The following is a 15,377-nucleotide window of genomic DNA, read 5'->3' as shown; positions in this document are numbered from 1 at the left end:
ATCCCTCCATCGTCGGTTGAGGCAGAGAGGTTGAGGTCTTTGACACCGGGAGCCATGTTGGCACCGGTTTCTCCTCTGCACCCGTTGGATCGGTCGGCACCGGTTGCACATGCAGCGGGACCATAACCTGTGGGACCAGTACCGCTTGCCCCTACCTTGGTGCCAGCTTCGACATAGGCTGGCTGGCCTCATGCGGTGCCCAACTGGCCTCAACCCTTGTTGGTGCTGAGATCTCTTCCAGAACCGGTCTTGGCTGCTCCGTTGCCGTATTACTCAGGCCTTGTGGCACCGTCAACGGCTCTGTCAACGACCCTCTTGGCCGGGGTGCCACTTCAGTCTTCGGCACGGGGCTCTTCGGCACCAATACGAGCACAGGCACCGGGCTCTTCGGCACCGCTACAGGTTCTGGCATCGGCCCCGTGGGCCATGCTGGTACCACCGACGCCGATCTCTTCGGTGACCTCTACGGCTCCAGCGCCTTCCGTCCTGCCTGCTGTGGTGTCCATGGGGGCAACGATAGGGGCGCTGCCTTTGGGGCACGGGACTTGGCAGTTCCACACCCGCAACCGGCATCGACTTTGGCACCGCAGTCCGCATGCACTTGGTCCTGTCTTCCCGGCACTGGTACTGGTACGCCATCACCGCGTACATGCAGGCAAGCCGGAATCTATGGCCAGGTTCACCCCTCCGATGGTGACAGGGCACTCGTCATCGGCACCACCCTGGCCTGAGTCTGACTACTCTTCAGATTTTGATGTGGGCTTTTTCAGGTCAGAGTCCTTAGCAGCTTCGTTGCATCATAGATCCCGTTCCCGGCACCGGTGCAGCAGACTTGGCCGCCTCAGCCGCATTAGCCTTTTTGGACGCCGTGGGCATACCACCAGTGACAAGGGCTTGCGCCCCCCTCCGCAGTGTTGAGTGTTTCCGGGCATCGGGCTCCTCTGTCGGTGTTGCTGTGACGACCCCCTCCCTTGTCCCAGAGGGTTGCTACTATCGATGCTGTTGCAGATCCACAGGCTTCGGTGCCGGACCCGCTTCTGCACACTGTGCCGCCTGCCCAGCTGCCCCTTCCGTCAGGCCCTACACTGGATCCGGTGCCGCTCCAGGAGTCATCGTCCTCGTCTCCTGATGAAGCGTTAGCGGATCCTGCACCGGCGATGCTGACGATGGATGCTCGGTTGCATCAAGATCTGCTCCGGTGTCTGGCTTCCAGCCTGGGTGTCCCAGTGGAACCAGTAGTGGAGGACACGGATCCCATGATAGACATCCTGTCCGACGATGCGCAGGCCCGTTTGGCTTTGCCACTCAACAAGACTGTGGCTAAGATCACTAATGCCCTGTGGCAGACCCCGGCTTCTTTAACCCCTACCTTAAAGGGAGTCGAGAGGTGCTATTATGTCCCGTAGTCGGGGCACGAGCACCTATATTCCCAGCCTGTCCTGGGGTCCTTGGTAGTCCACGCTGCGGCCCAGAAGGAGAGACTTCCACAGCCAGGGCCATCCCCAAAGGCTAGAGAGCCCAAATGCCTTGACCTGATGGGACGTAAGGTGTATGCAACTGGTGGGGTGCAGTTCCGCATTGCAAACCAGGAAGCAGTGCTAAGCCGATATGCCTATAACACATGGCAGGCGATGGATAAGTTTAAGGATAGGCTTCCCGCCGAGGCACATCAGGAGTTTGTGGCTATGCCCACAGAGGGCAGGACTATTGCCCGTACAGCTCTTCAGGCTTCCCTGGACGTTGTTGACTCTGCAGCCCGCACCATGGCGTTGGGTGTAGTTATGCGCCGTCGTGCTTGGCTGCAGTTGTCTGGAATACCTCCTGATGTCTAGTCTACTATTCAGGATCTGCTTTTTAATGGCAAGGCGTTATTCTCGGAGCATACGGACTCGAGGCTCCATACGCTCAAGGACACAAGGTCTACTCTCCGGTCCCTGGGGATCCACATGCCAGCTCTTCAGCGACGTCAGCTTCCCTACAGACAGCAGGGGAGAATGCAGTCCCAGATCCGCCGTGGGGATTGCTGGAGATGCCGTCCTTGTGTTCCCAGTGGAGGTGCGGGGGCAGCTGTGGCCCTGTCGGCCAGAGTTCGTTGTCGCCGCCCGAGAGGGGACAACCCTCATGGGGTCGGACAGGGCCCCTCTCAACAGTCCAAGCATCCGTTTTGACGGTCCTCTAGAGTGTTGCGCACCAGTTTCCCCTCCAGCCCCGTTTGGGGCCAGGTTATCCCATTTTGCCTGCACCTGGGCAGAAATCATCTCCGACGCCTGGGTTCTGAGAAGTCAGAGATGGCTATACTATCCCCTTCCTGGGTTCACCCCCTTCCAACCCGCCCGCCCTGTCCCTTTTCAGGGACACCTCTCACGAAGGCATTCTCCGTTGAGGTGTCGGTGCTCCTCTAAAAGGGAGCAGTAGAGAGGGTTTCTCCACTTTTAAGGGGCAGGGGGTTTTGTTCCCGGTATTTTATTGTCCCAAAACCCAAGGGCGGGGTTTGTCCCATTCTAGACCTCAGGGACCTCAACAAGACGGTGGTAAAATCCAAATTCAGAATGGTAACCCTGGCTTCTGTTATCCCGGTATTACAGTTAGGAGACTGGTACGCAACTCTCGATCTCAAGGACGCATACTTCCATGTGGCAGTAAGACCCAGCCACAGGAGTTTTCTCCACTTTATTGTATCCCGCTGTCACTTCCAGTTTATGGTGCTCCTGTTTGGTCTCTCGACAGCACCCAGGGTCTTCGCAAAATGCATGACTATCGTAATGGCTTTCCTCCCCAAAAAAGGGGTACACATCTTTCCATACCTAGACGACTGGCTGATTCGTGGTCGATCCTACCAACAAGTGGAGGCTCATGTTTCCCTTACAAGAACTCTCTTCAGAAGACTGGGTCTCATGCTCAATGAGAAAAAGTCACTGTTGACTCCCTCTCAGTGCCTCGAATTCGAGGGGGCTCTCTTGGCGAGAGCATTCCTCCCCAGGAACAGATTTCTGGCCATAGTGGAGCTGGTCTCTGAGTTAACCCGGTTCCCCATTACGACTGCCCGAGTCTGTTTGAGACTGCTGGGCCACATGGCAACATGCACGTATGTGGTACGCCATGCTTGAATGAGGCTCAGACCCCTGCAAGCCTGGTTAGCAAAGTCATTCATCCAGTCCAGGGGTCTCTGGGACATGGTTCTCACGGTGCCTCCAGAGATAATCGCCACCTTACAGTGGTGGACTCAGGAGGCTGTGGTGGGCAGCGGGGTTCTGTTTACTGTGCCTCCCTCCTCAATCACACTGGTGACAGATGCCTCGGACCTGGGTTGGGGAGCGCACCTGGGGCATCACAGGACCCAGGGCTTGTGGTCTCCGGCAGAGCGAGCCCTGCACATAAATGTCCGGGAGCTCAGGGCAGTCAGGAGTGCCTGCGAGACCTTCCTGTCGAAGTTGTCCCACCACTCCGTCCTGATGCACCTGGACAACACAGCAGCTGTTGTTTACCGTAACAGTTGCCTTCCCTCTGCTGTGAGGCTTTGTGGCTGTGGGACTTGTGCATAGCGCACAATATAGCTTTGCAGGCAGAGTACCTGCCGGGGTGCAAAAACTTGCTGGCCGATGCTCTGAGCAGGTCCTTCGGAGCCCACAAATGGTCCCCCAAGGATTCTGCCCTTCGTCTGGTCTTCCACAGGTGGGGCTGTCCCCTACTAGACCTGTTTGCCTCGGCACACAACACCAAGTGCCAGAATTACTGCTCCCTGTTGGGCCTGGGGGATCTCTCCAGGGGAGATGCCATGACCATACTGTGGCCAGCAGGCATCCTCTATGCATTCCCTCCGTTCCCCCTAATTCCCGGGGTTCTGACCAGGGTCAGGACCTTCAGGTCCACGGTCATCCTGATAGCCCCTCGGTGGCCCAGGCAGTTCTGGTTCCCAAGCCTGGTGGATATGCTCACCGAGGCGCCTATAACGTTCCTGCTGGTTCGGGATCTCCTCACCCAACCTTGGGACGGGGGGCTCATGGTTCACCTGAATCTCAGCTCTCTCCACCTGACGGCCTGGTTTATCTGTGGCTGACCCAACCAGAAAGGGAATGTTCCCAGGAAGTGCAGATGGTGCTCCTAGGTAGCAGGAAGCAGTCCATCAGGCGGTCCTATGCAGCCAAGTGGCGGCGGTTCTTGTCTTGGGTGTCCAGAAGGGGGGTGCACCCGTCTTGTGAACCTGTCCCGTCCATTCTGGACTACCTTTTTGAGTTTAGGTCTGGTGGCCTCTCTACCTCTTCTATCAAAGTCCATGTGGCATCACTCTCTGCCTTCCATGTTGGATCGGCAGGAGTCTCTCTGTTCTCTGACCCTGTCGTCAAAAGGTTCCTTAAGGGTTTGGATAAGTTATACCCCTCGGTTACACCCCCTCTCCCCGCTTGGGACCTTAACCTTGTGTTGTCTAGACTTGTGTCATCCCCTTTTGAGCCGCTGGCCACGTGCTCTTTGAAGCACCTCTCTATGAAGGTTGCATTCATTGTAGCCATTACGTCGGCTCGCAGGGTCTCCAAGCTGAGGGCGCTAACTGTAAACTCGCCCTACCTAGTGTTCTCAGAGAATAATGTGAGGCTTCGTCCTCATCCGGCCTTTCTCCCCAAGGTGGTGTCACCGTTCCATCTGTCCCAAGAAATTTACCTCCCAGTTTTCTTTCCAAACCCCCATGCCTCTTCTAGGGAGCAAGTACTCCACTCCCTAGATGCTAGGCGGGCGTTAGCCTTTTATGTTGATAGAACGAAACCCTCTCGCAAGTCCACGCAACTGTTTGTGGCTTTTGCGGACAGAATGAAAGGGCTCCCTATCTTGACCCAGAGGTTGTCCAGTTGGGTCGCGGGGTGTATCAGGGAGTCTTATGTCCTGGCCAGGAAGGTCCCGCCCCGGGTTACAGCATGTTCTACCATGATGCAGGTGTCCTTTGTAGCTTTTGGGGGGCAGGTTCCCATTACAGAAATCTGCAGGGAGGCCACGTGGTTGTCAGTGCATACCTTTATGGCACACTATGCGCTGACACAGCAGGCCAAGGAGGACGCAGGGTTGGGCTCTGTGGTCCTCAGCTCTGTGTTGTAAATGTTTATTTTTCCTTTGTATCACATTGCACTTTAGTCAACAGTTCTCTGTGTTATGTTGCTGGAATAAATACGTTCTGGGTTGTTCAACTTTCGTGGACTTCTCTTTCTTAGTGCTCTGACCCCTCCTCCGTAAATGGGGTTGGCTTGGAAGTCACCTGATTCAAATGGACATGAGCAACCACTTGAAGAAGAAAAGAATGGTTACTTACCTGTAACTGTTGTTCTTCGAGATGTGTTGCTCATGTCCATTCGATTTTCCCCCCCTACCTCCACTTCATCGGAACATCCAGCAAGAAGAAACTGAGGAGGGGGAGCGCCAGCAGGGGTACTTACGCTCTGCTATAGCGGTGCCGCTCCAGGGGGCGCCCTGCCAGCGCTACAGGTACTGCTAGGAAAAACGCTCCAGAAGATGCGGTGCGCACACCTGATTTGAATGGACATGAACAACACATCTCAAAGAACAACAGTTTACAGGTAAGTAACCGTTCTTTTCCTTCACCAAATGACGAGGATACGGCAAAAGTATTACTTTACCTGCCTTTTCTTGTATTCTGGAAACAGTGTTCCCTCTAACAGTTTCCATCCTTGGGTGGGTTAAATTTTATTTTGGGAGGGTTGAAATTTCTTATGTGCAACACCAATGTTGAGAGAGTGTGTGGATATGCAACATCAATTACAAACAAACCTAGATATAAATATTGTGATAGAGCAGGTTAAAGGGCTTGGTGGAAGGGGAGAGAAGCAGCTCTTGCAGAAAGAGGCAGCAATCCTGGCTAATTAGGGGCAGCTGAGACAAGGTGGCTGCAAATCAATTAAGGTCCAGGTGAAGCTGATTGGGGCTTCCACGAGGCCTCTTCGAAAACCCTCCCTGTGGGTGGAGGCGGGGAGAGAGTGAAGGAGGAGTTTGGAGAGTGAAGAAGAAGTTTGGAGTGTGGAGAGAGACAACTGATAAGGGGACCGGAAGAGCCAGATAGAGCAGCAGCAGCAGGCCTGATAAAGGCTGCAGGGAGATGCCAAACACCAAAACAAGGCGAAGTGAATCTTATACTGCGACTCCTAAATTGTGGAACAGTGGCTTGATTGGGGCCAGAGGCCCAGGAGTAGGATTGACTCTGCCACAATATATATTTTAAACACTCCATAGGTGTGGAAGAAAATATATTCAAACAAGGGACAATTAACAAGGAGCAATGCTTACTATGTATATTTAATATGAAATCAAATAAAAAGAAAATTAACACTACTCTTGGAGTATATGTATTATCATCCTTTATAACAACTCAAGCTAGTAAATAATCCAAAATGCATATTATCCACACGTAGCTCTGCTTTAAGTTGCTAAACCGATCTGAGTCAACTAGAAATAGTCATGCTCTCCTTTCAAATATTAACATAATATTTACTGAAAGGAGAGTAAAAGGCATTCACTCAGGCTTGTACAGTTTCTCTGAGGAATGTTTAGGATCCATGCTATACAAATACAAGTGAAACAGAGACCTATAAAAACAGATAAGTTCTCTTGGTTTGAAACTTTCACTTTGTGTGGTCACCAACTCGAAGAGTAAAAGCCTCAAAGCAAATTAACACATGGCTTCAGAGTTTGCAGACAGATCCAAAGAGCTTGCAGGTAAAGTTTCATCCTACAAAACAGCTATCATCACACCTAGTACTTGCTACTTCTGACTCATAAAAGCCACAACTCTACCAGATAGCAAAGATCTGGCCTTAATGCAATACAGTTTGTTGTATTAATGAGTAACACAGGATTTAAAAATCAGAATTTTAGATATCTGCATCACTCCAAAAAAATACTGTTTAAAAGTATTCCTTTCTTACCTTAACCATTAACACCTATGTAAACTTTGAATGAAATTTAATCATGCAAGTGTCCTGGTACACCCCCACATCCACCCCCCCCCCTTATGCAGCCTTCTTCCTGCACTTGCCTCCAACCCAGACAGAAAGAAAGGGTCTCATTCGCCCATCTGGAATGCAGCAAGTGATTCAGGACATCTCAAACAGACTCCCACCCCGCCTCCACGTCACTGCATAGATGATAGCCCCCACCCACCAACTTTTTCCCCCACCTATCCCTGTGCAGTCTGCTCCCATAAGCCCAGCCAGGGCTGATTTAAAGGATAGATTCCAGATCACAGTTAACAGTTCAGCAATTTCCCATTTGAGTTCTTTTAGAACCATTGGGTGACTGCCATCTGGTCCCAGTGATTTGTTAATGTTAAGTTTTTCTATTTGTTCCAAAACCTCCTCTAATGACACTTCAATCCAGGACAGTTCCTCAGATTCATCTTCCACAAAGGACGGTGCAGGTTTGGGAATCTCCCCAACATCCTCAGCTGTGAAGACTGATGCAAAGAAATCATTTAGCTTCTTTGCAATGGCTTTATCGTCCTTGATTGCTCCTTTTGTATCTCGATCGTCTAGGGGACCCACTGGTTTTTAGCAGGCTTCCTGCTTCTAATGTACTTAAAAATCATTTTGCTATTGTTTTTTGAGTTTTTGGCTAGCTGTTCCTCAATCTTTTTTTGCTTTTCTTATTACATTTTTACACTTAATTTGACAGTGTTTATGTTCCTTTCTATTTATCTCCCTGGGATTGGACTTCCATTTCTTGAAAGATGCCTTTTTGTCCCTCACTGCTTCTTTTACATGGTGGGTAAGCCATGGTGACTCTTGTTTAGGTCTATTACCATGTTTTTAAATTTGGGGTATACTTTTAAGTTGGGCCTCTATTATGGTGTCTTTAAAAAGTTTCCATGCAGCTTGCAGGGATTTAGCTCTCGTCACTGTGCCTTTTAATTTCTGTTTAACTAACCTGCTCATTTTTATGTAATTCCCCTTTTTGAAATTAAATGCCAGAGTGCTGGACTGCTGAGGTGTTCTTCCCACCACAGGAATGTTGAATGTTATTATATTATGGTCACTATTCCCAAGCGGTCCTGTAACGGTTATATCCTGGACCTGATCCTGCACTCCACTCAGGACTAAACCGAGAATTGCCTCATCCTTATGGATTCCTGTACCAGCTGCTCCAAGAAGCAGTCATTTAAGCCATTGAGAAATTTGATCTCTGCATCTCTTCCTGGGGTGATATGTATCCCGTCAATATGGGGATAATTGAAATCCCCAATTATTATAGAGTTTTTTATTTTGGTAGCCTCTCTAATCTCCTCTAGCATTTAAATGTCACTATCACTGTCCTGGTCAGATGGTCAATAATATATCCCTACTGTTATATTCTTCTTATTGGAGCATGGAATTAGTATCCATAGTGATTCTATTGAACATGTTGATTCATTTAAGATTTTTTTCATTTGATTCTACGTTATCTTTCACATACAGTGCCACTCCGCCACCCACACTGCCTGTTCTATCCTTCCAATATATTTTATATCCCGGTATGATCGTGCTTTCTCCTCTGCTGTGCTTACCCATTTGGGAGGCACTCCCCATAAGTATTATCCACCTTTAAATCCCTCGTTAGAGCTCTCTTTCCACAATGCTTATAAAAACCCACACAAAACAAACAAGACTTAACAGTGAGGCTGTTGGAGTGTTGAGAACATGGTCTGTCATGCTGACAAATCTTGTCACATTGTGTACTTCCTAGTCTGTGTCCATCTGTTGTCTCGTCTTATACTTCATCTGTAAGTGCCTTCAAACGTGTGTGTGTGTGTGTGTGTGTGTGTGTGTGTGTGTACACATGTGTACAGTGCCATCCTGGTCCTTGAGTAAGGCTCTGAGGTGCTACAGTAATACAAATAATACCTTTGTAAGACACTCTGAGATCCTTGCATGAAAGTAGCTCGCATCTTTCTAATTTTAGGTCAAAACAGTAGTGCTGGAAAATTAAAGACTCTCTCTGGGGCTCTGGACATATTGATAAAGACTCAGTGTGCATTCCAGCTTATCAGAAAGGAGCTTTTAGCTGAACATGAACAGGTAAGCAAATAGACAAGTGGTCTGATTATTTGTTGCTCTGCACCTTATGCAGTCACTTACACCTGTTAATTTGTGAATAAAATACTGTTTTTTAAATCTTTTATTTATTATTTAAAGAATAGTTCACTATCCTAGCCTGGGCTTGTTGGTTAACCCTCTCGGTTACATGCTCCTGCCTTTCCCCATTGCCTCTGTACCAGAGGCAGAAGGGGGCGGGGAAAGGCAAGCCGATGCATGTGGGGAGCCAGCTTTTAAATAGGGATGTTAGATAGCATGTAATTGAATAGTTATGTGTCCGCATGAAATTTTAGCAGTTACACGACTATTCAATAGTCCCCAGGGGCAGGGACAGCAGCCAGTGTGCTCTCATTCTCATTCCTGGGAAGCGAACTGCTATCCTGTGAGCCAGTTTAAAAACCGGCTTCCCCCACAAAGTGGCTCCCACCTGCCGCCCTGCACTGCTGCCTCTATGCGGGGGTGGGGTGGCAAGAGACAGTGTTTGTAGGGAGCTGGCAGCAGTACGGGGGGAGAGGAGGAAAACATGAGCCAGTGCTGGCAGGGAGCTGGCTTAAAAGCTCTCTGTGAATACTGCCCTTGCGCGTCCCTCCCCACACACACGTGTAAATGTGTAACTGCTGAAAAATTTTAACAGCATTTTAACATCCCTAATAAGCATACATGTGCTAGACATGCCCTCTCTTTGTGCCTATCGAAGGAATACATCCACTGGCCAGAAAGAGGTACAAGTCCATCGTCTGTTTTGAGGTTAAACCTGTTTTGGAATCCTGTTAAGTTCTGCCTTGTCAAACAGCACCACAATAGTTGGAGATCTAAGTAGAACCATTGTTCTGCATTTAAAATGTTGAGGACAAAAATAGTATATCTAAACATCATTATATATTATTAGCATGACATATTATAACTTGGTCAGATGAATTCAAGCTTGTAAGTTTTAATGTAATCCTAGTAACACTAGACCTAACTCTGGTGGTGTTAAAGCTAATTGCCATCATTTCAGAGAAATAGAATTCTGAATCTCATAGTTCTCCAGAAATTGACTAAAACTCATGTATTTCTGCATAATGGGACATAGTGAGTCCTTCCTTTCTGGCAGTAGTAGTCCGTCTTACATGTACAGATCATGTGAAATCTTTGAGAGCTGCATGTATGCTTCTTTTAAATAAATATAAACAAGCTTTATATTTTCCCATCAAGATTCACCATGTAGCTAAAGTGTTAAGCATTTAGGTCATTTGTAGTTGAGTCCTGTCAGAGATCCTGATGGTTGAATCAGTAAGTAATGCTGCAATACATTTGTCATTATCAAATGGCACTGGTAATCTGAGCAACAGTTATCAAGCTTTTCCATTATTTTCATAATTAAATTTGATGAAGTACGTGGAACATATTAAAGTTACTTTGCAAGACTTCATAGCCAGCCTTCTCTAACTGGTATACATTGCTGATATAAATTATTACCAAAACAATTTCATAAACAGGATGGAATAATAACCTTGACATTAACACTGTATATTTTAAAGAGTGGAGTAAATTTAAATGGTAGTATTTAAACCTAATTTTAAAATACAGTTTTTTAGCTGAGTTGGGTGAAATACTTTTATTTCTAGATAAATGAGGATGTCAAAAGTAATGATGAGAAGACAATACCTGGCGAATCCACTTCTAACCTTAATAAAGATGAAATAATAAAACTCCTTGGTATATTTGAATCTCGATTGTCATTCCTCCTCCTCCAATCAATTAAATTATTAACATCAACAAAAAAGAAAATTGGGTAAGTCAAGACTTGTTAAGCTTTGGTAAGGTGCATTTTGAATGATATGCATTCTAATGTGCATCTCTGTGTATTACGCACATGCAGTATTTGTATATGCAATTTGTATTCTTTGCAAAAGGTGTATGTGATCAAGCTTCATAAGAACAACCATACTAGGTGAGACCAAAGGTCCATCTACATCTCAACTCTGACTTACTCTTCTTAGTATATAGTGTTTTGTTATTTATTTAACTGAGGGAATGACCTACAACTTGTTTGCTCCTTATGTTTGGACAGCTTCTTTTATCTATTGTTTCCGAAGAACTGCATAAGATTTTGAGAAGAGAAAATAAAAACAACCTATGAATAGCCATAACAAAAGGATGAATTATCAAAACTTTATCTCTATTAGATTGGAGGGGGTGTGTCTGGTTGATCATATTTAATGATGTCTGTCTGCCCCTCATTATGCACAGGTGCATACACATGTACAGAAGTCATCTTTAACTTTCACAGCAATCATTTATTGGCAGGTAACCTAAAATCTCTCCAGCTTTGGCATTATCTTTCCATCAGGATATATTTGTGCAGCATGTTAGGTGGATGTACTTGCCTTTGACATGGGTGGGTCTCTCTTATGTTTTCACCTATGATAGAACATTGCTAACAGACACGAATGACTGAGACCCATTGCAAATTACTACAGATTTGCAGATGACTGTAGTTTGAAGTATGACATTTATGGTATGTCCCCACTAAGTTAAAAACAAAAAGAAAAAGCGAAGAGTGATGTTTTTATGTGCAAATCTTGGACTCATGCTTAGCAAAGCTGAATAGTATGTTTTCTAAAATACGTATTGGAGTGGCACTCTAAGTGATTATCCTTTTTTGTGTAAGCATTTCCTTATTTTCTCCTATAGTGTCTGCCAAGATTTAATTCAAAACAAGAACATGGCCTCTCTTTTTTTCCTTTATTTTCTTTTTGTGTTGACCTTGAAGTGTTCTTTCAAATAGTCATGGCAGTGTAATAATTGCATATACCAGTTTCACTCCTCTTGGATGTAATTATATTTACTCTTGCCTAGTGAGAGCCAGAAAATACATTTTATCCCATCAGCTACAACAATGTGGTGACCCCATCAGCTGAGACTGTGTAGACAAGACAACTTGTACTCCATCAGAAATAGCATAAATATCAGCCAAACTCCCTTCTTTGGAGTTGTTTACAAAACTTGTTCTTCTGCCTTATTCCAGTGTTGTGTATATATTGCCAGAGGTTTTTTTTCTTTATTGCTGAATGCTGTATTAACTGCACAATTGGCATCAAGATCAATGTACTATTGTCTATATTGTCACACTGGAGTACAGTCACTGGCTACGGTTTAAACAGCTGCCATACTATTATGTTGGCTGCTACTATCTAAATGCAATTTAGTGAAAGCATCCATCCTCCTGTGTACAAGGACGATAAAGCAGAGCGAGGAGAGCTGTATAAATGGAAGGAGAAAGATTAAAAGACTTTCTCTATGTAGAAGCAATAAGGTGCCTTTAATTTTTAAAAAAGCTTCCACAAGGTGGCAGTGTAAATATACACAATGCCAAGGACCAGAGAACATTCCATCTTTTTAAACAAATTGACATGTAAAATAATTGACTAACACTAGTAATTGTATTGGTTCTGTTCTATCATACTTCATAGTCTTAAAGAGAGTGTCATGTCAGAGTAGAATATTTAGACTTTCTTTTCCAATCTACTGGTGTAATCACTAATATTCTGTTTAAATTGATTTTATAGTGAAGGCTGTATACATAGTATACACATTTAAATTGAACTGTTAGTGTTCAATTTTTCAAGGCCTGCAAAATAAATGCAGAATGCTATTGTCATACAAAATTAATTCACCTAATGTGTATCATTCAAAAACTGTAGAAGTACTTTCAAGGTAAGTTAAATTCCCTTTCTCTCTCTCTAACCTTCTTACATGAACTGGGCAAATAATATTTGCATATTACATTTTCTGCCCATCGGGTGAGGGGGAGATGCCTACCTTCCCCCGAGCCTCCACTGCAATGGTTAGCTTGGCCACAGTGGGAATTAGTAATTGCTTTTGTTGATGCATGGTGGTAGATGCACTCATTCAAAGGGAATGCAGAAGGGAAATTTAACCCCATGTTTGACACAGCAGCTCTCATGCCACAACAGTTGCAATCTGGATTATTAACCTGTATGAAAGCAGGACATCTCTAAAAATTAAGTGCTTAAGCAGAACTGAATTTGGCTGTCTAAAATTTGCATGGTTGAGTGTGGGAGAGAGAGTAATTCAAAGTGGTGTTTCATCTTGGGAATTTGTGTAATTTATCCTCAAAACAGTTTGCATTTCATTGGATTTTTATTGAATACCTATTCTCTCTGTTAAATAACCCTGCCATAGCATTGTGCCAAATGTTATGAACTAATTGCTGCTTTGTTTCTTGTCAGTTCTTGATAGATTTACAATTAAACCAAGTAGTCACATTTTAAAAACATTTCCTGTAATAGGAAAGTGGCAACTTTGTTATTTTTCAGAGATTTTAAAAACTGGCCTTTGTAGTTTTATTTCCTAAAGTGGCATAAATGCACCAGAGAAGAGGAAGCCAGTTTAGGGATTCAGAGACCCTGGTAATATAGTTGAAGTGATAGCCAGCAAAATTACCTTAGCATGAGTGTTTTGATGGGCTAAATGGGGCAAGATGATGAGCGACTGGATGATATATATATATATATATATATATATATATATATATATATATATATAGCTGTGTGGATGGAGAGGAAAGGCCAGATCCTAAAGATGTTATGCAGGAAAAAGTTGCCAGACCATAGCTGAGGTCTGAGGATCTAGAGAAAGATCCATAGCAAAGATGATGCTCAGATTATAGGCCTGAGTGACAAAGAGAATGTCACCATGGATGACGCCACCAAAGAAAGCAGAAGGCCTTGTGTAGGGAAAGATTAAGAGTTTTGTGGCATTCCTGTTGAGTTTAGACTGGTGGCTCAATAGTCCATGAAGAGATATCAGAAAGGCAGCCATAGAGTTCAGAGAAGGGAGACAGGTATAGCATGGATAAATAAATCTGGGAGTTAACATACAGAGATAGTACTTGAAACCTTGTTTTGAATATGCTGCCGAGAGGGTGTAAAGGAAGATGACAGAGTGAGGCTCAGGACCCCATGAGATTCTTTTAGAAAAAGCTAGAGTAGGGATAAGGAGGACAATTTCAAAGAAACAATGAAGCAGTGATTAGAGAGAGTGTGAGAACCAAAAGACATGCCCGAGGAGGGCAAGATTCTGATGGTGGGGGAGTCATTGTTTTAATAAATCAATATTTGCACTGTGTAATTGTTTATGCTTTGATACAGGGTAATAGTTCATGGTACCTATGTTTCCTTTTCAGTGGCAGTAATGAAGAGGAGGAAGTTCTTAAGACCAACAAGCAAGTTTACTCCCTTTTATTGCGTGCAACTGCCAACAAAAGTGTAACTCTGCTAGCAAGAATAGAAGTCATTTTAAATTTGTTAGAGCAGCTGACTCAGAACAGTGAAGCTGATAAGATGGGAATTCGGTGACCTAATAAATAAAAAATTGCTACAGGTAGCAGAAATATCAGTGCCTTGTTAAATATGGGGTCAGTGGCTTTGTCCTATGTGGTGCCTAGCTTTATGGAAGTTGAGGTAAACATTACCTATTTATAACATGGTACAGCTGGGAAAGAACAGGAGTTCAGCACTATCCCATACCAGCTCGATTATGATTTGGTTGCTGATGGTTTTTCATTTATGAAGTGCTGAAATTGAAATCTAGATGTGACGCTTCCAATCTTTTACATTTAAGAAATACAGTTGATTTTTCTGAAAAATAGTGGGCTTTGCAGTGATGCAAAAGAGAATATTTAGCATAAAAATGTAATCTGTTACAGTTGGACCCGTTTGATATTTTTATATAAAAGTTACTTTGTAAGCAAAGTTGTATTGCAAGGTTTTCCAGTAACGTTAACTGAAACTACAAAGGAATTTCCCTTTTATATGAAAACCTATTTCCTTTTTAACTACAGTTAATACCATGTGCAAAAATAAATGTGTACCTTTTTAGCTTCAGTACAAGATTTTTTCAAAGATATTAGCGTTTGCTGGAATCTCGTTTTCATCACAACGTGAAACAGATTTAAATGTTTTTGATTAAGAATATGTGCTTTTCTTCAAACTTGAAACTGTGAATAAATGATAAAGCATATTTTAAATAAATTTTATTTATTAAAATTATGACGTACATATCTGAGTCTGAAACTTTTTGATTCCTGAATCTTTTTGACATAAACTGCCCAGATGCATTGAAAACAGGTTAAAAAACATGGGCCTCATTTTTATATATGCTGAGCACATGCGCTAATTAACTTAGGTCTGATTTTCAGATTTCCAATCTGAGTCCCATGTCAATATGTTGGCACTTAAAACATGAATCTACCTCTCCCAGAATGTCAATGGGACATTCAGAAGCATGAGATCTATAGGTTTT

At 44.6% G+C, this 15,377-nt stretch overlaps 1 protein-coding gene across 4 annotated transcripts in view; it reads left to right on the top strand.

Moving 5' to 3' along the window:
- The window catches only part of EDRF1 (erythroid differentiation regulatory factor 1), a 57,924-nt gene extending 42,793 nt beyond the window's left edge, over window positions 1-15,131 (top strand). For all 4 annotated transcript variants that reach the window (XM_075935281.1, XM_075935280.1, XM_075935283.1 and 1 more), the window contains 3 exons: window positions 8,932-9,047; window positions 10,676-10,842; window positions 14,260-15,131. In XM_075935281.1, the coding sequence (XP_075791396.1) occupies window positions 8,932-9,047; window positions 10,676-10,842; window positions 14,260-14,431 (455 nt within the window). In that variant the 3' untranslated portion in view covers window positions 14,432-15,131. The remainder of the gene's footprint in view (window positions 1-8,931; window positions 9,048-10,675; window positions 10,843-14,259) is intronic.
- The last annotated feature ends 246 nt before the right edge of the window (window positions 15,132-15,377 follow it).

The sequence above is a fragment of the Pelodiscus sinensis genome, chromosome 8 (genome assembly GCF_049634645.1).
Source record: "Pelodiscus sinensis isolate JC-2024 chromosome 8, ASM4963464v1, whole genome shotgun sequence".
NCBI lineage: Eukaryota > Metazoa > Chordata > Testudines > Trionychidae > Pelodiscus > Pelodiscus sinensis.
The sequence above is the reverse complement of the archived record's forward strand: the minus strand, read 5'-3'. Positions and strand labels throughout refer to the sequence as shown.